Genomic DNA, 21,681 nt, shown 5'->3' on the forward strand with positions numbered 1-21,681 from the left:
AATGGATTTACAATTTAACATTACAAGATTCTTACATATAAATTGTTAACAAACAAATCTTTTTATTGAATCTATCTTTTTTAAGGATTGACCACGCAGTGTAAAAAAGATGGAGTTTTGCTTTAATTATCTTAAATTATTTTTTAACGTGGCCAAATACATAAATAACAATTTTCTAGTCTGATACTTAAATAAATTGGTCTTTTAAATTTAAAAAGAAACAAATTTCAAAGGAAAATTAAGCCAATTTAATAATATAAACTACAACTAGGTTTCTTTGTTTCTCGTTGAAGAAAGTAGCAGGTTCGAGTCTTCGCCTCTAGCCAGAGGGGGGGAATCCATAGGCATAGATAGGGAGGAGTTTCTGAGCCTCTAAACAGATAAATACTACACTCCCCCAAGGAAAAAGGTTCAGGAACGACTCCCTGCTGTTTCTAACTTTGAGCTTTGGGTTACTTTGGTTTGAGTGGTTTCTTAACTTTGCATATTTTATCCTAATTTTATCACATATATTTTCAACAGACTATCACGAGATCTTTTGTATACTTGTATCACCTATTTTACTTTCAGACTTTCAGACTTTTACATCACGAGATCTTTTTACATTCAAATATGATCAGATAAAATGTTTAAAATTGTTTAAAATGTTTATAAAACAAAGGTTCATATCACTGAGAAAGTGGAATAATAATGTTTATAGGAAAGAGGTTAGAAAGATAGAATTTTTGTTTACTTACGGACCATAAGTAGGGCGGCGGCTTCAAAATTGGCGGCGGCAAGATCTCCAACAAAATCCACCTCACTCTCCTTCCAAATCACGGCAACATCCCTAACAGATCTTGTAGTGGTTCTCATGGTTTTCTCCTTATAAATTCTGTATTCTATTGTTACCTTTCTAACATTTCCATCACGTGATTTGTCAGCCTCCTTTATTCTACCAATCCTCCAAATACACGTGCCTATAGCGTTTTCTGTCTCACGCCTGAAGATCACAATGTCTCCAACTTTGACAGGATCTGATGTTTTTGTCCATTTACTAGGTCTGGGGACAAATTCACCCACTTTTAGCTCCTTCCATGCATTCCACCATGCCCTTTCAATCTCCTCCATGCTTTCCAACATTTTACCTGGATCCTGGACTGTCAGCTGGCACGTTGATTGTTGCGTCCCAACAATAATCTTGAGGGGGTGATCAGATCAAGGTTTTCAAGATTGGTATACCTGGAACCTAAGCAGATTGGCATAGAATTGAGTTCATTTGTGCAGTAACTTAAAGCAGTTTCAAACTCAATTGGTGTGAATTTTCTCCCCCTGAACACAATATTTAATACATTCTTGACACTCTGGATACTTCTCTCAACAATTCCATGATAGTTCTTGGCCTTCACAGGACATACATCAAACTCAACACTGCAACCTTTCTCTTGGTTCAATAACTTCTGTATGTCTGCAACACAAACATCCATTTCTTTGAAGGCTTTTATCAGCTGGGGGCCCGCGTCAATCTTTACCTTAGCTGGAATTCCATACCTGGACACATGTCTTGTAAACGTAGAAAGGAACGACTCTGTATCATACCCCTGCATACAGTAAGCAGCAACAGCTAAAGTTGTTGGGCACTTGTACACGACAGCCCACATCTTCAGAGGTGACTTATGGTTTCCAAACCCACAGCGCGCATCTACAGGCCCAAATATATCAATAACAGTTGTTGTGAATGCTGGCGCAACCTTATACCGGCTCGGGTCGACAGCTCCAAACTCTACTTCAACTGTTTTAGCTCTGTAACGCTTACAAAAGACACAATTATTCCTTATTTCAGTGGCCAATGACGTTGCTTGAAGAATGAATGCAATCTCATAACTTTTTCTGACAGATGAAATTGACCCTCCATGATGTGTCAATTTTTCATGACAATACTTCATTATTGAATAAGCAACTGGGGAATAGCGGTCAAGAACAGGTTTGGCAAAGGCAAGTTTATCAAGATCCAGCATAGCATCGGCTAGTTCTCCTTCTCCTCCAGGCAGTATTCGGCTAGTGTGTAGGAGGACTCCATCTTTCTTCTTGCCTATTTTCTTCAATTTGTCTGCACAATTGAACTTTTCCACCTCCAACGTTGTTTTTAAAAACAGTTTCCTCTCTGCCAATTCAATTTCCTCCTCTGTCAGATTAACGACCAGTGTACCAGCAACACTTGGAAGTTTATCAGCCTTTCCACGCCAGATATTTATCAGCTTTGTACATATAGCGTTTAAACGGATGTGGCTATATCAGCAACATTTCCAGCAGATTCAATATGGTGCCAGTCAGTTGGGTCGGAGAACCGCCGGATCTGGATGGACAGGTTCCTTACTCCCGTCTGGAGGGGTCTGGAGTCGCTATGCAACCAATACAATGCAACCAATGAATCAGTGACATATATAACCTGTTTTACATGGTCTCCAAAGTTGCGCTTCACTAGGTGTCCGAGGGCTCCGCCCATGGAGCATGCTATCATTTCAGCCCTGGGGATAGTAGACTTGCCTACAAGCTTTGCTTTGGCCATTACCAACCTGCATATATATCCTCCTCCAAGAAGCTCCATTCGGGCATGAACACAAGCTGCCGCCAGACTGCTGCTTGCATCTGTTGAGACTATTAAGACAACACCAGCTGCCACATTCACATGATTATTGAAGATACTCCGTTGAAATCTCAGGTCTTTCAGCTCCTGTATCATTTCTAAGTTTTCAACCCAGGTGTCAAGCAAAGATTCAGGTAACAAAACATCCCACTCGTACCGTAACGAACAGACATAATTTAGGTCAACCTTCAATTTTGACGTCTTGGGGACAGCTAACCCCAGCGGGTCAAAAACGCCCATCGTTTTACTGAGCGCAACTCTTGTTGTAAATTTACCTCTCAGAGCCTCCTTAATGTCACCTGTCACCACCTCCGGGAGCTTTCCTCTCTTTACTTTGTCCAAATACAGGGGTTTAATATCCAGGGCCATAGTATCATCCAGAGGCCTCCAAATATATCCAAGAACTCCAACAGATTCACCATCAGTTGATACAGCTTCAGACGGGGCTTCGCCACTTTTAGTAATAGCCTTTACCTCTTGATTGCCATAACTCAAGACCTCAACCACAGCCTCTGCTGCCTTGTCCCGTGTATCATTATCAGCATAGGCCGCCACCAAATCGTCCATATAAGCCTTGTTGCGTACAGTATCAGCCCCAATAGCCAAATCTGGTTTATCTGCCTCTGCAACATCTGCAACCACTGTCAATCCATGGATAGTCTGGTTTCCACTGCTTTTTATTCCATATATAAGAGTCAGGACGACATAAACACAGACAGCACCCATGAGATCCAGGTTATCAACCCATAAAAATTTCTGGTACCTGTAATACTGAGGAAACAATCTTATTGAGTTGTAGGCCATTTTTATGTCTCCGGTCAGGGCTGCGGCTCCGCACTGGAAGCTAATTAACAGATGAAGCAAGTTACCTAGCTGATTGGTGCCCTTACACAATATATCGTTTAAGGACTTGCCCGTTTTAGTCCGGCTGGAACCATCAAACACGATCCTCGTCGGCGTTGACAGGCTGCTGCTGTTATGGACCACTCTCCAGGGGATGGTGAAGCCACTCTTGTTGGCCATGACTTGCTCTGCTGGTGACAATGAAGAAATTGGCGCAACAAAACCTTTGTCTTTAAGTTTATTAAAACTTTGAAGGATTTCACTCTTTGCTTCCTCACTTTTGTTGGCAATTTTCAGTTGGGAACTTAAAATGCGTTCTGCAATATAAGTGTTGTCGACCAAAGCCGTCTCTGGGTCCTCCGTAAACGGTAGGTGGGCAAACAGTCTCTTCTGGTTCTCGTCATACACAAGGCTGTTTTCAATCTGGTGCTGCTCAGCCTCTTCCTTAAGCGAGGTTTCCTCCAAAAAGTCACCTTTTTTACAGACAGAACAGTTGCGGCACTTTACACACCGATAGCCAAGCTGGGAACCGATTTCGTCAATCAGCTGGTATTCATGCAACATCTTTCCAGGACCAGCTGCGTAAATACATTGAACAAAATTGCTGTCCTCATCCAAAAAGGGGTGGGGGTGAGGTTGGGGGTGATAACAGACACCGGACGGGCTAACTTCCTGGGGCTGGTCTGCATGTAAGACTCCCATATCACACCATAGAGCTTTACACTTGAAATCAAAGGCTTTAAACTCAGAACTAAGATATGCCTTGGCTCCCAAAAAGTTGGAATTGGCCATAACACTTTTCCACACAGAATGGGGGCCGCCCAACACTCCTTGGAGGCCGCCATATCCTCGTATTTTGGCTTCATACAAGGATAATCCACTAGGAAGGGTGAACTTTAGAACAGGATAATAACGTGAATAACGAATACCCACCATGATATCAACCTGTTGGCCGCCAATATCGGGCTCGACGGCTGGCGGGTCAGCTCCAGGATGTACAGTCTGGTACGCAGTAGCTATCTCTTGCCAGGCATCTGCCAGTGGCCACACAGGAAACTTACAACTAACTTCCACCATTCTCAGTCCTTGTAACGTTGCAACAGACTTTTTATCCTTCTGTGTATTTAACTCCAGCCAAAACTTCTCGTTTCCATAGGGTAACGTTACTCGTGTGCCGCCGGCTACTTCCAGGGTTGTCGGGCCGGGGCTGACAGTAACAGTGTCCAGCGCAGCATATGCTCGCTCTGACAAGCAGGCATTGTAGCATCCACTATCATAGAAACATAACAGTTTTTCATTATGTTTACCAGCAACATATTGGAGAAGATAAACAGGACAATCATTTACATCAGGCTCAATGTGAACATCTCCTGCACCATCATGAACAGACGCAAACGCAGCCTCATCACAACTTGGCTTGGTTCCAGCAGAATGGTAGGTAGCGAAGAAAAATCTTGCGTCAGTGCCCAACTTTCCTTGATCCAAGCTGGCCTTAAACTCTGTTTCACGTTCCATGTTTTCATTTATGTGTCTCGAGCAGACCAGTATGTGGTTCTTATACATCTCGTCCTTGCTTTCACATTGACCAACCTTGCAGACCCAGGTGTTGTCACAAAACTCAGCATGTTCCTTAAACCATTCTTCACGGTTGTCGTAGTCAAAAGCAGCATCCAACCGTAAACATTTATAACAGCACTTTGATTTTATCAAGGCACCAAACCTTCTTTTTACCAACATCTTTTGGAACTTTTCACAGTAGGCGAGGGACACATGTTTCTTATCACAGAGAGAACACCTTACTTCTTTAGGGTAGGTAGACTTGTTCATCATTATAGTAGGCTTATCACTAACTTGATTTGTCCTTTGTTTACCTTCCTTCCCTTTGGGAACCTTTTTCTTGTCGGCAGCAATATGGGCCGCAGCTGCGCCGGTTGGGGTACTGGCGGCAGGTGTGGAACAGGCGGGGCTGGTGGCTGGCAGCTGGGGCAGGCCCGCAGCTGTTTCATAGTCAGGTTCATCAACAGGATCGGCGGGCTCCCCGCCCGGGATGGCGCTGTATTTGTGTACCGTTTTCCCGCCCATCTTCATTGCCTTGGTGACGTCATAAAAACCTTTTCCGCCGGAGGTTATGGCAATATCGACTTTGGCCGTCACCTCCCATGACAAGTCACTTAAAAAGGTTAGCAACTTATCAATAATAACACTTTTTGTTTGGCGGCTCAATGGGTCCAGTTTCTTCTGCTTAATCAGAACTTTTTCAAATTTATGGTTGTCATCCTTCTGGAGTGCACTTAAGATGACCGCCAGAATGTTAGAACTCTCAAACAGGTCGTTGATTTTATGGGTGACTGCCAACGCCTTTAAAGCCTTTAACTTCTGTTCTAACTTCAAAACCCAATTTCTCTTGTCCACAAGGCCGTCAGGACAATTTCCAAATGACTTGATTTCTTGTACTTTAGATGAGAACAGCAGCTCTGGTTTGCCAAATACAACTTTCAGCTGGTCCATAGCATCCTTATACGACTCGTACACCATAATACATTCCTTTGCATAGCCCTGCGCACATTCCAGTTTGAGTTTCATACACTTTTCAGCATCACTAAAGCCTCCAGTGAGGTCAAAGTACTGGTCCAATTGTGTCTTGAACGAGTAGAAATCAAGGCTGCCCGCCGAATATTCGCCAGAGAATTTTGGCGGCGTCAGCTTCACATGGTTTATTCCAGCATCCTGAACCCCGGCCAAGAGTCCAAGTTCGTCATGCAAAGCCGCTATGTTTTCTCTACACAACCTCTGGGCTGTACACAAATCACGGGTGAATGTATCCAGGTCCGTTACCGACGTTATATCGCCACACTGGGTCCCACACTTAACAAGGTCATCAATCATTTTCTGACAATCACGGTTCTGCTCACTCAGCTGCTTAAATCGTACATCATAAGATTTTAGGACTTGAGTAGAACTGGTTCTGGCCCGCGCCAACTCCCTGTATCCACCAATGATTGAGAAGGCGGTTGCTTTTACACTTTCCTTGTTGTCAACAACTCTCTGGGCTGCAACTGCAGCAGCTGGGTTGGGTACCGAGGCGGTGGTCTGCGGCGGCGCGGCGGCGGCAGCTGCCGTGACGGCGGCTACCCTCCTGATATCACCTTCATCCCACATTGTCTTTCGGAAGGTGTTGAAATCAGACAAGCAACCTCTAGCCGATTCTTGCATTTCATCTGTGAAGATTTCTGGTAAATCGTTTGCTTGAAAATACAAGATTGCTGACGTTAAGTCTGCGACGACGGACTGGATTTCATCACTTAGCCGGTCAATTTGGTTTAACGGCACTGTCTTTGGGTTTAACAAACTATAATTATTGTTCCAAATAAAAACACTTTTTTCACAGTAACTCAAATGTTTTTGTACACTAGTCGGCGCCATGCTGCGGCGGCGCGGCGGATTTGGCGGCGGCGGCGGATTTTGCGGCCGCTGTCTTACTGTTTCAACACTAAGGGCCAACCCTGGCCGATCACTTTCACTCTGAGTGTTGTCAGCACTAGTATTTTCGCCGGTTTCGGCAGAACACTCGGGCACAAAATAACTAGTTATATTGTGCAAATTATCAGCCTGGCTAAAAACAGTTCTCAAGCTGTCTAAACGTTGATGTGGCTCGTCACTGGGTGATTCACGTAATTTGTTTATTCCCGCCAGGGATATGTCACTATAACTAAATGTTAAATTTCTGTCCAAGTTTCTAGTGACGCGTGGTGTAGAAGAACTTGAAACTGTTCGGAAATCGTTCAGCCCTGATTCTATGTTGGCCTGAACTCTCTGGTGTATACCTTCGGGGTGGTCTACGGAACTCGACCGGTAACCATGGATGGGTGACGGTGAAGGTGACTTAGGGATTGATGAGTCACTGTCAATATCCGAAGGCATCTATCGTTCTGGGTGGACGATAGTTTTGTTTTAAACTGTCCTACCCAGGTTATTGTAGGCAGTGGGGTCTGTTCTGTTGGCCCAAAACTGGCAGACCCATTTTAGATTTAGTCTGAAGTTGTTGATACACGTTTACAACGGTTTAAAACAAACCTGAAAGAAAAATAAACCAATAAGTAAAAAACACAACAGTTTCTTTATTTTTAAAAGTTACAATAAATATGTTTAATTTCTTAAGGTTTGGGCTTTCTACTTTGAAATTCTTAGGCATTTATCACTTGAATATAAGAGTCATTTTGAATTGTCAACAAGTACTTTTTAAGAATTGAGCTTATTTAAATATAACTTACTTCGCAAGGTCTTTATCTCCACGTTCAACTTGGCCCAGATGTTACACCAGAGATCCTCAACCAGCCTCTTCAAACAAAGCCGGCGTTCAAGTTTTCTTCACCACAGAGTGTTCTAAAAATTGGCTTTCATAAGATGACTAGCAGATAATAATTTAGTGGAAAATTATTTAAGGATTGGGCATATGTGAATTTCAAATCTTTCTTGGAGCAATTTTGTTTAGACTTATATGTTGTTATATTGAAGAACCGTACCTTTAATTGTAGCAGGAGCCGTTTCTAGCTACACCAGTTTGTCTTGAATACTGGGTCCAATCCTTAAAAAGGAAAGTATCATTAGCATGGAGGAGAAATATGCCTTGTACAAGTTTCTTTTCTTCATGATTATTAATTTTTCTTATTTGTTCCAACAACAAATTAGTTACCTAGTATTCTGTGGGTTAAAGCAGCTCCTCAATGGCTAGTTGAGGCCCACGAAGGTCCAAGTCCACAAGTCCAGCTTCCCGGCCGTCCCAGGTTGCAATATCAACAGAACCGTTTCCCGTTAATCCTTAAATTAGCTCACATGAGATTGGAAATTTGTTAACATCTGAATTTCAAATTTCTATTTATACCTATCCCCGTTTTCTTTTCATTATTTTATGGGCTGTCTTTCTCTCATCTAATTGTAGAATTTTAAATGTTTTTACCTTGCAATAAGCTCATAGTACTTGGAGTTTCATTTTAATAGGTTTGCTTGACTTCTGAAATTATAATATGCCTTTCATTTTCACTGTTAAAATTCAAATGGATTTACAATTTAACATTACAAGATTCTTACATATAAATTGTTAACAAACAAATCTTTTTATTGAATCTATCTTTTTTAAGGATTGACCACGCAGTGTAAAAAAGATGGAGTTTTGCTTTAATTATCTTAAATTATTTTTTAACGTGGCCAAATACATAAATAACAATTTTCTAGTCTGATACTTAAATAAATTGGTCTTTTAAATTTAAAAAGAAACAAATTTCAAAGGAAAATTAAGCCAATTTAATAATATAAACTACAACTAGGTTTCTTTGTTTCTCGTTGAAGAAAGTAGCAGGTTCGAGTCTTCGCCTCTAGCCAGAGGGGGGAATCCATAGGCATAGATAGGGAGGAGTTTCTGAGCCTCTAAACAGATAAATACTACAGGGTAGAGCCCAAATTGATCAGCAGTTACTGAGATTTTACAAAAAATGTAAAAAAAAAGTTTTGGGGGTTGGATTTTTTTATTTTTGGGGGGGTTGGGGGTGTCCCACCCCCCAAGAAAATAGCCTAAAACCACCACAGGACCAGTAGGTATATTCCCTGAAGAGTAGAATCCGATCGGTTCAGTGGTTACCGAGATCTTAAGGGACAGACAGACAGACGGACGGACAGACGGTCAGACGGACAGACATCAAGCTACTTTGTATTATAGATATTTGACAATGAAAAAGTAAGAATATGCGGTATTGAATGTACACCGAACATTTGTACGCACAATATGAAATATATTATTTCATTGGGTTACAATGTAATGCACATGTGAATTGAAATGGCTACGCACCCAGAAATCTTAAGGGATAAGACAATGGCCAATAAATTGATGTACATCCCTAAAGATCATACACAAAATTACCCCTTCAGTTAACCAAAATTAAAGGTTGAAATGACTGGACACGCGACTAAATTAACCAACTAAGCAAAATTCAATGAAATCCCCCAAAGTCGTTGGACCAACGAATAAGAAAAAGCTATATTAAAACTTTGGAGACCTGAGTAATAAACAGTCCATTTATCCTTCCTTCATATGACGTACCAGTCATGAGGGATAGTTTCACGAAGAATATTTCACTACTTTAGCTACTTTTTTTGTTCGTTTTAATTTCAATTTTAGTTTATAGATCAGATTTAATCATACAAGAAATTTTTTTTCAGTATAGGTTTTAGAGGCTATATTATACCCCTCGTTTCATATATTTCGTGTTAAAATTACGTAGTAAAAAAGAGAAGCAAAAAATATTCATATTTAGATGTTTGTACAATTCCTTCTATCTCTGAAAATTTCACTTATATGATATCCTTTTTATTATGCGAGTACCTTTATGGCATTAATGTATATATAAAAAAATATAGGGTAAGGGGGGGGAAATTTCGGTTTTTTTTCGGTTTTTTTGAAAAAAAATGGGGTAAATATTAATATTTTCAAATGAAACCAAGACCAGTAGAAAGCTTACGGAAAGGACTATCAGGTCCTAAAAGGACATTATCCTAGGACTTTTAGAAGTTGGCCGAAATTGACCGCAAAAAAGTTACCGATATTTCCCCACCACCGGGGGAAATATCGGTAATTTTTTTCAACCTAAAAAAAATCGATGAAAAACGGCCAAACGGCCAGTCGAACATAAATAATCATAATTAGTATAGGTTATAGGGATTATCCACAAAAATTTTCATAATGATCGGACTATTCCTTCTATGTTAAAAATTATTTTTTTTTAAAGACGCGAATTTTCGATTTTTTTTTTCGAAATTTTTTTTTTAAAAAACTTAAAATTAATATAAGAAAAAAACGTATTTTATTACTTTTTAGGCCTGATCCTTAAAAAGCTCACATTGAACTATAGATTTAGCCCAAAAAACATGAAAATTGATTAAAAATTGACCTCAAAAATTGAATTTGAAGCAAAAGTGTCATCTTTGCAAAAAATCTTGACTACATTTTAACCTTAAAAAATTTGATGAAAAAAGGCCAAACGACCAAACAAGCGTAAAAAATCATAATTAGTATAGGTGATTGGGATTAACCACAAAAAAATTCATAAAGATCGGACTATTCCTCCTATGTCAAAAATATTTTTTTTCTCAAAGGACCAGAAATTTTGATTTTTTCCTCGCAAAATTTTGATTCAAAAAATAAAATTAATTTTTTTTTTGTTTTTTATCTGTTCTATTCATTTTTAGGCCTAATTCTTAAAAAGTCCATATGGAATAATAGATTTGACAAAAGAAAACATGAAAACATGACCTTAAAAGTTGAATTTTAATTTCTTTTGAAATTACCGATTTTTCCCCCGGCGCCAACTTTGGTCATTTTTGAAAAAAATATTAACCCGATTTTAAAGCTCTCAACGGATTTGGAAAAAGCGGGCAATTTCTAGTTCAAAAAGTTTTTCAGATCAGCTCTAGATCTTACCAATTTTTGTGTAGGTCGATCTTTACACACCTACTAAAAAATTTTTGGAAAAAAAAATTTTTTCGTCCGACTTTGAGACCCAATAAGTACCCTTAATATTCATCTCAGAAAAAATTCATTTTATACTTTTTTGTAGGCAATTTAATAAGGAACAAATTTGCTTTTATGTTTTTTTCTGTCATTTGAAAGGAATATGGAGAAAAAGGTCATTTAATGAAGGTAGGTCGAAATTACCGAGAATAGCCCCTTACCGAAACTTCCCCCCCCTTACCCTAACGAATAGATTTTTAGTTACATTTACATTATTACAGTTGCGTTTATTTTCTGTTTAGTTTAATTGTATTTATATAAATATTATTTGTTATTTAATCTTTTTATAAAATCGTAATATTTATACTTAATAATATATAACTCTTGTTAAATAAAATGAAATAAGGGGGGGTTTTTTAATGCAACCATCTCGTAATCAGTGAGCAAATGGCACTTAGAATTCGAATTTCGATCTGAAATTTTGCATGAGTAATCCTTGATAGGTCTATTTTCCCTAAATCGAACAAAAAGTTGGAAAAGTAACAGCTGGCGGCTGGCAGCTCAGCCGTTTAGCCGTTTTTTTGCCTATTTTTAGGGCAAATTCATCATTAATTACGTAGGAATCAACTTTTTAAAACATATTTCTGGTTTAATTCATGTTAAATGATAACAATAACCATTTTTTAAAATTTTTAGTACCAGCTGCTAAACGGCTAGAACCGGCTGAAAACGGCTGGGAGCCGCCAAGAGTATAAAGGGTAGATAGGGCTTGTGACATGTCTAAGGGTAGGTTTCTATGGGTGCTGAGCTCAAAAATGCTACTAATAATAGTGACGGCCAATCCATATGGCAGCTGGGTAACAGCTGCAGCTCAGCTGCAAACGGCCAAAAGTAGAATGAGTAGATAGGGCTTGTGACGTGTCTAGGGGTAGGTTTTTATAGGTGCTGAGCTCAAAAATGCCAACAAAAAAAGTGGAGGCCCATCCACATGGCAGCTGGGTAATGGACGCAGACCAGATAGGCCAAGAGTAGAATGAGTACATGAGGCATGTGACGTGTCCAGGATTAGGTTTTTATGGGTGCTGAACTCAAAAATGCTTCTAAAAATAGTTTCGGCCAATCCCTATGGCAGTTAAGTAATAGCTGCTGCTCAGCTGCGAGCGGCTAAGAGTAGAATGATTAGATAGGGCAGCCCATCCATATGGCAGCTTGGTAACGGCCGAAGCTCAGCTGGTAGAGGCCAAGAGTAGAATGAGTACATAGGGCATGTGACATGTCTAGGGGTAGGTTTTCATGGGTGCTGAGCTCAAAAATGGTACCAAAAATAGTGGCGACCCATCCATATGGCAGCTGAGTAACAGCTGCAGCTCAGCTGCGCGCCACCAAGAGTATAATGAGTAGATAGAGCTTGTGACGTGTCTCGGGGTAGGTTTTTATGGGTGTTGAGCTCAAATATGCTACTAAAAATAGTGGCGACCAATCCATATATGGCAGCTGAGTAACAGCTCAGCTAGGAGCGGCCAAGAGTAGGATGAGTAGATAGGGCTTGTGATGTGTCTTAGGGTAGGTTTTTATGAGTGCTGAGCTCAAAATGCTACCAAAAATAGTGGTGACCCATCCATGTGGCAGCTGGGTAACGGCGGCAGCTCAGCTGGGAGCGGCCGAAAATAGAATGAGTACATAGGGCTTGTGACGTGTCCAGGGGTAGGTATTTATGAGTGCTGAGCTCAAAAATACTACCAATAATAGTGGCGGCTCCCATATGGCAGCTGGGTAACAGCTACAGCCCACAAGCCCTATCTACTCATTCTACTCTTAGCCTCCCCCAGCTGAGCTGTAGCCGTTACCCAGCTGCCATATGGATGGATCGCCACTAATTTTGGGAGCATTTTTGAGCTCAGTACCCCTAAAAACTTACCCCAAGACACGTCACAAGCCCTATGTACTCATTTTACTCTTGGCCGCTCCCATCTGAGCTGCAGCTGTTGCTCAGATGCCATATAGATTGGCCGCCACTATTTTTGGTACCATTTTTGAGCTCAACACCCATAAAAACCTACCCCTAGACACGTCATAAGCCCCATCTACTCATTCTACTCTTGACCGCTCGCAGCTGAGCAGCAGCTGTTACCTAGCTGCCATATGTATTGGCCGCCACTATTTTTGGTACCATTTTTGAGCTCAGCACCCATAAAAACCTACCCCTAGACACGTCACAGCTGCTATTACTCAACTGCCACATGGATTGGCCATCACTATTTTTGGTAGTATTTTTTAGATCAGCACCCATTAAAACCTAACCCTGGACATGTCACATGCCCTATGTACTCATTCTACTCTTGGCCTCTCCCAGCTGAGCTGCCGCCGTTACCCAGCTGCCACATGGATGGGCCGCCACTATTTTTGGTACCATTTTTGAGCTAAGCACCCATAAAAACCTGCCCCTAGACACGTCACAAGCCCTATCTACTCATTCTACTCTTGGCCGCTCGCAGCTGAGCTGCAGCTGTTACCCAGCTGCCATAGGGATTGGCGGTCACTATTTTTAGTAGTATTTTTGAGCTCAGCACCCATAAAAACCTACCCCTAGACATGTCACAAGCCCTATCTACTCTTCATACTCTTGGCCGCTCCCAGCCGTTTTCAGCCGGTTCTAGCCGTTTAGCAGCTGGTACTAGAAATTTAAAAAATGGTTATTGCTATCATTTAATATGAATTAAACCAAAACTATGTTTTAAAAAGTTGATTCCTACGTAAATAATGATGAATTTGCCCTAAAAATAGGCCAAAAACGGCTAAACGGCTGAGCTGCAGCCGCCAGCCGTTACTTTTCCAATTTTTTGTTCGATTTAGGGAAAATAGACCTATCAAGGATTACTCATGCGAAATTTCAGATCGAAATTCGAATTCTAAGTGCCATTTGCTCACTGATTACGAGATGGTTGCATTAAAAAACCCCCCCTTTTAAAAATATTTTGATATATGTATTGTATATTCTGTTAAGTTGTTATTTAAAAAATACTTAATTGCTTTAATAAAAAAACGTAGAATTTTTTTGCTGTAAAATAATGTATTGGGCAAGAAAATTGCAATTTTCAAATTTTGGATTTTCATACCTACATTAAAGATTTATTTTTATTGAAATTATATTCATTTTATTGTTGTTAATACCTTAAACATATCTGGTTTTCTATGACACAGTGTGTAAACTTTGACTAAAAATACTCAAATTATGTATGATATTTTGTTAAATTTTTTAATGTTTATTTTTCAGAAACTAATATTAATAAAATTGATGTAAAAATGAGTGATGATGAAAATATTCCCGATGCCGCAACGGCTCAAAGACTTATTAAGGAGTTTGAAGGAGTAACTAATACAAATGAGGCTCTGGCACAACAACTTTTACAGGTTTCCTTCAGCCTTTTCATTCAAATGAAAAAAGTTTAAATTTTTTTCTATCAAACGTAGGGAGAGAGGAGATATTGGACTCTTAATTTTGTACCAAAATTTTGATTGGTTGGTTCCAATCAAGTAGTGTCTATACTTTTCAACCAATAACTTTGATCAAACACACGAGGTTTTTTTGTTTATTATCATTCGAAACCGATTAATATCCGCTGAATTAGTACCAGTTCTCATCCATATTGAAAAATCATGTAAAGCATCGTATTCCTAAAAAATTTCCACGAATATTAGAATAAAAATAATAAAATCAATACCAGTTTTGATCTAATTATTTTTCATTTTTATATCCGCGGATAGCTAAGCTGTCTATAATACGCTGCGATAAATAACTATTATAGGAACACGATTGGAACCTGAACCAAGCTCTGGACACTTTCTTTACAAATAAGGTGAAAGAACAAGATCATGAAATGGCTCTACAGATACACTTACAATCAAATCAACAATCATCATCATCTCAAATTCCAAGTAATTAATATTTCTAGTCTAGGAATGGCAATCCGTCAAATTATTGGACCGGATTCGGATTCTTACAAGAATCCATCCAAAAAATGGCGGATTCCGGATTCTAGCAATATTTTAAAAGGCTTTTTTAAATTTAAGTGCTACATATGTCCTAAAAATTAATGTTCTTGGTGTTCTCTATAATTCACTTCCGATAATCGAACCAGATTTTTAAAGATTTTATATATAATGATGATAATCTTTGCCTTCAAAAAGGGGGAGTTGAAAGAAAAAACTCAAGACGCTAATTTTAGTCTACTAATTAAGAATCCGAATCCGATAGGTATTAAAAACGGATTCGGATTCCAAAATTGACCAAAAATTGGGCGGATCCCGGATTCGGATACGGATTGCCAACCCTTTTACTGAAAAAAAAACAAATAGGTACCTAATATTTCTGCCATATTATTTACGAATTGAAAATGATCGTAATTGTTAGCTTAACGTATGACATTATTTTTTATCAATATACAAACTATAACAATATTTATACAAACAGTCATTTTATCTAGGGAGGGAGGGGACATTGGGATGTTAAATACACTAGTAACCCAAGTTTTATAATCACGTTATCTTAATTGTTGACTTAACAACTTTGGAGACTTTTATTTAATTTTGATTGGTTGGTTCATTTGGTTGAGTCTCCAAACGTTTCAACCACTAATTGTAATCTACAGAAGTAGTAATTTTGTGTAGGTATACCTCAATTTATCAGTCAATTGTCTTATCCTTTAGATCCCTGTATTTTAATGTCTTTAAAAGGTGGTAAAATAAAAAATAACACAGCCTACAATCGAAAGATTTTTAATTTTATACGAAGTAGTTTTCAAAATTTCAAGAATAAAATATGTGCCCCCTAATATCAATCGCCAATTTTCAGTAAGTATAGAAGAAGGATTGAAAGAAGGAATCTTGACAACTCAGGCCCCCGAGGAGTTGACGGTTATATCCTGGAATATTGATGGTCTGGATGTCAAGAATATCAGGAAGAGGACCAAGGGAGTCTGCAAGTAAGTAAAATCATGAATTCATAGTAAGACACTTTTTTAAACCCGCAACTGAGAAGTAGCGCACACGCTTGTTGTCGTGAACGTGATAGGTTCGAATATTGGCCAAACTCCGCGTTATAACCAGAGACTTGGAAGTGGTTCCTACTGCTGCTATGTCAGGTGCGAGGCATGATCAGTTAGAGTAAGGGGAAATTTATTCCCATGCACAGATAGGACTTCCAGAGAAAGGTCTTGCAATCAGAGGATTTGTTGTCTATAAGGGCGTCTGGCCATATAAATCATGAACAGCGATCAATCAAGGCCTGGTTCAGAGATGCACTAAAATAAGATCTCGTGATGCATCCCTCATAGGCTAAGGCACCATATGCTGAAGGACATGATTTACCCATTAATCTTGTAATCAATTTGAATTATTTGTTGACAAGTTATTCTGAACACCACTAGTTTGAATCAAACAAGATTATAAAAGAACCTAACGTTTCTAAGCAATCGAATGTACTGAGTACAAGTATAATTTAATTTCAAATATCCCCTCCCTCCCGGAAGAAAGCTGAAATTCAAAATCTTATAGCTTGTTGGATATATTTTTTCCATAGGGACACATTGTTCAGGGGTAAGTCAGTAGCATACCTACATAGATTTATGTATATTATAGAATTATAGAAGATGAGAAAGCGGATATTGTTTTCCTACAAGAGGTCATTCCAGAAACTTTAGAATATATAAAGAGTAAACTCAGGTTAGAAACTAGTTTTGAAATGTGGGAAAAAAACGGTGCTTTCACTCAAAGTGCCTATTGAGCACTGACCCCCCCCCCCCCCGGTCTCCTCTTCTTAAAAAAACAAGTCGAGGGTATTATATTTCTATGAATAACCCCTGCAGGGGGTCCTAACTCTGCACTGTAAAGCCTATACCTGCGGTGGCTGAATCCTACAGAGCTCCCTCCCAGTACCCAATATAACCTAAAATTACCCAAAGTAATAAATAAACAAACACAAAAAATTACTTACCCTCTCTTTATTTTCTGTTTACTTCAAAAAAAGGGGAAGGGGTTTCTGTCCATTTTATTGTACACTTTTTATCTAAATGTTTCAGTGGTTTTGAGGTTATACGAGGGATACAGGGTGACTACTTTGTGGCCACCCTGCTGAGATGGGGCAGGGTGTACAAGGATGCCAGCAGGCTCATACCCTTCACAGGTTCTGTCATGGGCAGGCATCTGCTTCATGTTGAGGCTCATTGTGGACAGGTAAATTATTATATGTGAACAAAGGAAAGATTGTCGTCAATTTAGGTTAACATAAGTTCGTTCATCCAGTAGGTGGGGAGGGGATGGGATAAGGGGGGTGGATGATGAGATCGTTATTTTAACCAGCTACAAGTTTTACTTTAATATCTACATGAGTATATATATCTAACGTCTTAATTAGCTTTAACATCAAAGAATGTTTTAATTGTATGATTTTTTTTGTGTAGACATTGTAATACATTTTTTAGAGTTCGAAGATTTCATTCTACGTTAAAAGTATTTTTTGAACATTAAGTAGAATTTCAAATTATTAAAAATCTAATCTTCATGGGAATATCTTAAACTTTGTATTAAAAATGTTACCTATTGCTTCTACTACTATAATAAAGCATTGATAATACTTAGTGGACAACGACATTTCATCATTGTTTTGACTTATTCTTTTTATAATTTAGGTGAAGCTGGACCTTTTAAACACCCATTTAGAATCTACAGCAGAACATGCAGATGAGAGAGTTGCTCAGCTCAAACAAAGCTTTAGAATTATTAACAAGTAAGTTCAGCTTTAGAAATAGCAAATTTTCCTCTTAAAGTTGTCACATTAGATTAGGATGCTTTTACTGGAAATCCACTTGATCACTGAAACCCACCTTTTTTTGTTTTGAAGAAAAAAAATATTTCATCCCTTAGGGACATTTTACACTATACATGCGGGGCTCTTCCAAAAATGTGTGTTTTTTCTTCGAAAACTTCGTTCGTGGTCAGCATCCACCTCCAGATAATGACTTGTGGCCTACCTAGACAATATAAACTCAGCATTGCCATATATGATAATTGATTTGATATATTATTACTTAGATTTTACACCAGATTTTCATGTATTCTGATAAAGTGATGCACTCATAATGACAAAAATAACGATTCCTCCATCCTCCCCCTTTACTCTGTTCCCTCCCCTCCTACTGGATGAACGAACTGGCCAATAAATGAGGTCAACATTAGTAAGCTAAAGTGACAAAGAGAGGGGTAGGTTTCTGGTAGAATCCGTAAAGGTGTGTGCTTTAAGGCTTAAAAATAGTAGTAGAACGATAATATTCACTAAATATGTGTATTTCTTATTGAAAAGAACTATAGACAACAACAAAAATTTTAAAGTTAACATAAATAAAATTTTTATCGTTCTACTTCTGTTTTTAATTTATAACACATAACTTTTACGGATTTTACCAGAAACTTACCCCTCTTTTTTTCCTTGTCAATATATCCACGTTTATACTATATCAATTATTTTAGCACTGCTCCAGCCAGAAATGTTCTATTCGGCGGAGATTTAAACCTGCGAGATAAGGAGCTGGCATCGTGTGGCGGAGCACCCGATGGTTCCAGGGACTGCTGGGAACAATGCGGCTCCAGGCAAGCGGTCAGATATACCTGGGACATGACGAGGTAATAATTTTTTTAAAAAGTCGTCGATCATCCAAGCATTGTTTTGAGAGTATTATTAAAATATTTTTTATGATTCTCTGTGAGATTTTGAGATATTTTTGAGATGCGCACTTAAGGGGGAAGTAGGTTGTGCTAAAATTTCGTAAAGGTGTGAGTTTTAAGGCTTATAAACAGTTGTAGAACGATAATATTCACTAAATATTTGTATTCCTTATTGAAAAGAACCATAGACAAATGTATTTTTTATTAAAGTTAGCATAAATTTTAATCGTTCTACTACTGTTTTTAACTTATAGCACACAACCTTTACGGATTTTACCAGAAACCTACCCCTCTCTTTTATCGTTCTACTACTCACACTTTTACGGAATTTTAGCATAACTTTTCTCCCCCATGTTAAGTTTTGTAGAAAGGGTTGGAATAATTTGGGCTAAACTTTCAAAGGATTGTTTTTTTATTTTCAATCCATTCTGATTTTTATATATCTACAACTTTTAGAAACACAAATCTGGAATGGGCTGGCAAATTCAAGCCAAAATGCAGATTTGACCGTTTGTACCTGAAGCCCTCCAGAGCATTTGCCTGTTCAGCTGTACACTTTGGACTCGTTGGCCTCCAGAAAATCCATGGCACTCAATCATTTCCTTCTGATCATTGGGGTCTTATGCTCAAGCTTAAGTTAAATCAAAATTCATAAGAATAATAAAAAATGTGTATATGAAACTTTATTGTGCATATTGCACGGATTTTTTTGAGTCGTCCAATCACACGAAAGGGACTATACCTACCCATAATTTGTATTTGCTTTCCATTTCAAATTTTTGAAAAATCAGTTAATTTTTTCCTGTGATATTTCCTACGCTTAAAGTTTTTTTTTCAACAAGAACAGACCAATCAGTGAATAAACAGTTAAATTAAAGAGATTTTTAGGGGGGGAGGGGGAAGAAGTTCCGACACTTTTGCGTAAAAATGCAGCACAGGCTTTGTCTTTCCCCCCAAAAAATTATTCTATTTTTACCTGTCAGGAGACCACCTGAAGACCTCCATCACCAAATTTTTTTTAAAGAAAAGTAAACTACATCCCAAAAGGTAACTTTTTTGCCAAATATATACATGATGTACCTTAAGATATATAAGATTTCCGGAATTTTAAAGTTAGGGGGAGATTTGAAATCTTCATCAAATTTTGAGGATTTTTTATAAAATTAGTTTTTTCTATAATTCTTTATCTAAAAGCGGAAATGCAATTTTAGTTACTTAATTTTGGCATCTGTGATTGGTGGATTTAAAAAATCTGCGCTCTGATTGGATGGCGTACATCATTCAACCAATTAGAGCGCAGGTCCTATCCTATTGGTCAAAATTAATTAACTTAAAATGCATTTCCGCTTTTAGATAAAGAATTATACAAAAAACGAATTTTATAAAAAATCCTTAAAATTTGATGCAGATTTCAAATCTCCCCCTAACATTAAAATTCCGGAAAACTTATATATCTTAATGTACATTAGGGTGGGTTCATATCGGAATTAGACAACGCGGGGATATGCAACAGATAAAATTAACCCTAAAAACATTTCTGACCGAAAAAGAATTTTAAAAAATTGAGTTTTAGAACACGACCACTTAAAAATATAATTCATTACTTATTAGTATGCAAAGACGACATTCAAAAAAATTTTTGAATCAGAACTATGGCATCATGGTGCTCCCTGGAAAGGCCTTGAGGAGCTGAATCAGGAACTTTTGTCCGTTTCAAAATATCTCGTTCCTAGCCTTAGAAATCACTAAAAAACCAAAAAAATTTAAGGTTTATTGAGAATTGTCCAATTTGTAGAGGTTTTTTAGATTTTCTCAGGCTAGGAAAGAGATTTTTTGAAACGGACAAAAGTTCCTGACTTAGCTCCTCAAGGCATTTCCAGGGAGCACCATGAAGCCATAGTTCTGATTCAATAAATTTTTGACTCCCATTTACAAATAGCTATACAATTGAATGTCTGGTCGTCAGCGGTTTTAAGACTTAGGATAAATTTTAAATCACCCAGAGGTGTATTATATCTATATAAATTGAGTGCAGATCCCCGCTTTGGCCTCAGAAAAAAAATGTCCAAAATCGACCCACCCTAATGTACATACATGAAAAAAAACTTGAGTTTCACCTATATAAAATAACTAAAATAAAGGGTTTAGATAAAAAGAGGGTTTTCTTTTATTTTTTAAAATAAAACTACTAACAATAAAAGTAATATTTATAATCACAAGCATTTTACCAATATCTTTATATGATTTTGTTTATAATACACTTTTTTAATTCTAACCTAAGTTTGCCTTTTAACCTCAAACCTAGATAGGATTGTACTTACTTTAACTAAGATTTTATTAGTAAAATGCTCATATTTAGATTTTATTTCTATAAATATGTCATCTTGTATAATTATCGATATAACATCACAATTATTTATACTAGATAATATTCTAACAATATTCTTTTAGCAGTTTTAAAGTTCGGTTTTGATTATCTTTTCACGGTTAAGGTTTCATCACATTTTATAATATGTATTGTAATATGTAATCAAATTGTGCTGTAAGAAAAACCATTGTATAATTACTAGATTTTTTCATGTCTTTGTATTATAAAATAAATAAAGATCTTTAATGCATTTTTATTCTAACAAAAATAAAAGCAGAAAATAATTCTTAGCTTCATACCTAAGTTTTTTGGAATAGAATTTTTTAAATAAAAAAAACAATTTGATTAAGAATGAGTACCAAAAGAGTTTAAACTAATTTAAAGCTAATTCTGGTCAGCAACATAATATTAGAACTTATAAATTGAATTACTTCCCCATATTGATACACATATTACCCCTTATTATTGTAAATTGCAATTAATCGTTGAAATATTTAGAGACTCATTAAACTAACTGACTAGAATTCAATGAACGTCCTCAAAATTATTGATCCAATGAATAAGGAAATGTTATTGAGACTAGCCCTCTCCCTCCCTGCATTTGAACATAGAAATGTTTTGACA

At 37.8% G+C, this 21,681-nt stretch overlaps 1 protein-coding gene across 12 annotated transcripts; it reads left to right on the forward strand.

Annotated features, from left to right (window-relative positions):
• The first annotated feature begins 14,222 nt into the window (after positions 1–14,222).
• Positions 14,223–21,303, forward strand: LOC145316871 (tyrosyl-DNA phosphodiesterase 2-like). Of its 12 annotated transcripts, XM_080157652.1 has the most exons (11): positions 14,223–14,381; positions 14,777–14,906; positions 15,823–15,952; positions 16,608–16,691; positions 17,048–17,201; positions 17,657–17,754; positions 18,495–18,647; positions 19,146–19,544; positions 19,673–19,736; positions 20,801–20,889; positions 21,049–21,303. In XM_080157652.1, exons 1-8 carry the CDS (start codon positions 14,274–14,276, stop codon positions 19,342–19,344), a joined length of 1,056 nt encoding a protein of 351 aa, XP_080013778.1. In that variant the 5' UTR covers positions 14,223–14,273; the 3' UTR covers positions 19,345–19,544; positions 19,673–19,736; positions 20,801–20,889; positions 21,049–21,303. The 12 variants fall into 12 exon arrangements, with proteins under 12 accessions (XP_080013778.1, XP_080013770.1, XP_080013771.1 ...); XM_080157644.1 differs by having other exon boundaries at positions 19,146–19,736; positions 20,744–20,889; XM_080157645.1 differs by having other exon boundaries at positions 19,146–19,736.
• The last annotated feature ends 378 nt before the right edge of the window (positions 21,304–21,681 follow it).

The sequence above is a fragment of the Acartia tonsa genome, chromosome 4, assembly GCF_053477335.1.
Source record: "Acartia tonsa isolate MP-2025a chromosome 4, ASM5347733v1, whole genome shotgun sequence".
Taxonomy (NCBI): Eukaryota; Metazoa; Arthropoda; class Copepoda; order Calanoida; family Acartiidae; genus Acartia; species Acartia tonsa.

What these genes read in the sequence shown, in the direction of transcription:
- LOC145316871 (XM_080157643.1), top strand. Translation starts at nt 14,274, where the DNA reads ATGAGTGATGATGAAAATATTCCCGATGCCGCAACGGCTCAAAGACTT. An exon ending in TGGCACAACAACTTTTACAG is followed by an intron (nt 14,382 to 14,776) that starts GTTTCCTTCAGC and finishes TAACTATTATAG; the next exon opens with GAACACGATTGGAACCTGAA. An exon ending in AGGACCAAGGGAGTCTGCAA is followed by an intron (nt 15,953 to 16,607) that starts GTAAGTAAAATC and finishes TGTATATTATAG; the next exon opens with AATTATAGAAGATGAGAAAG.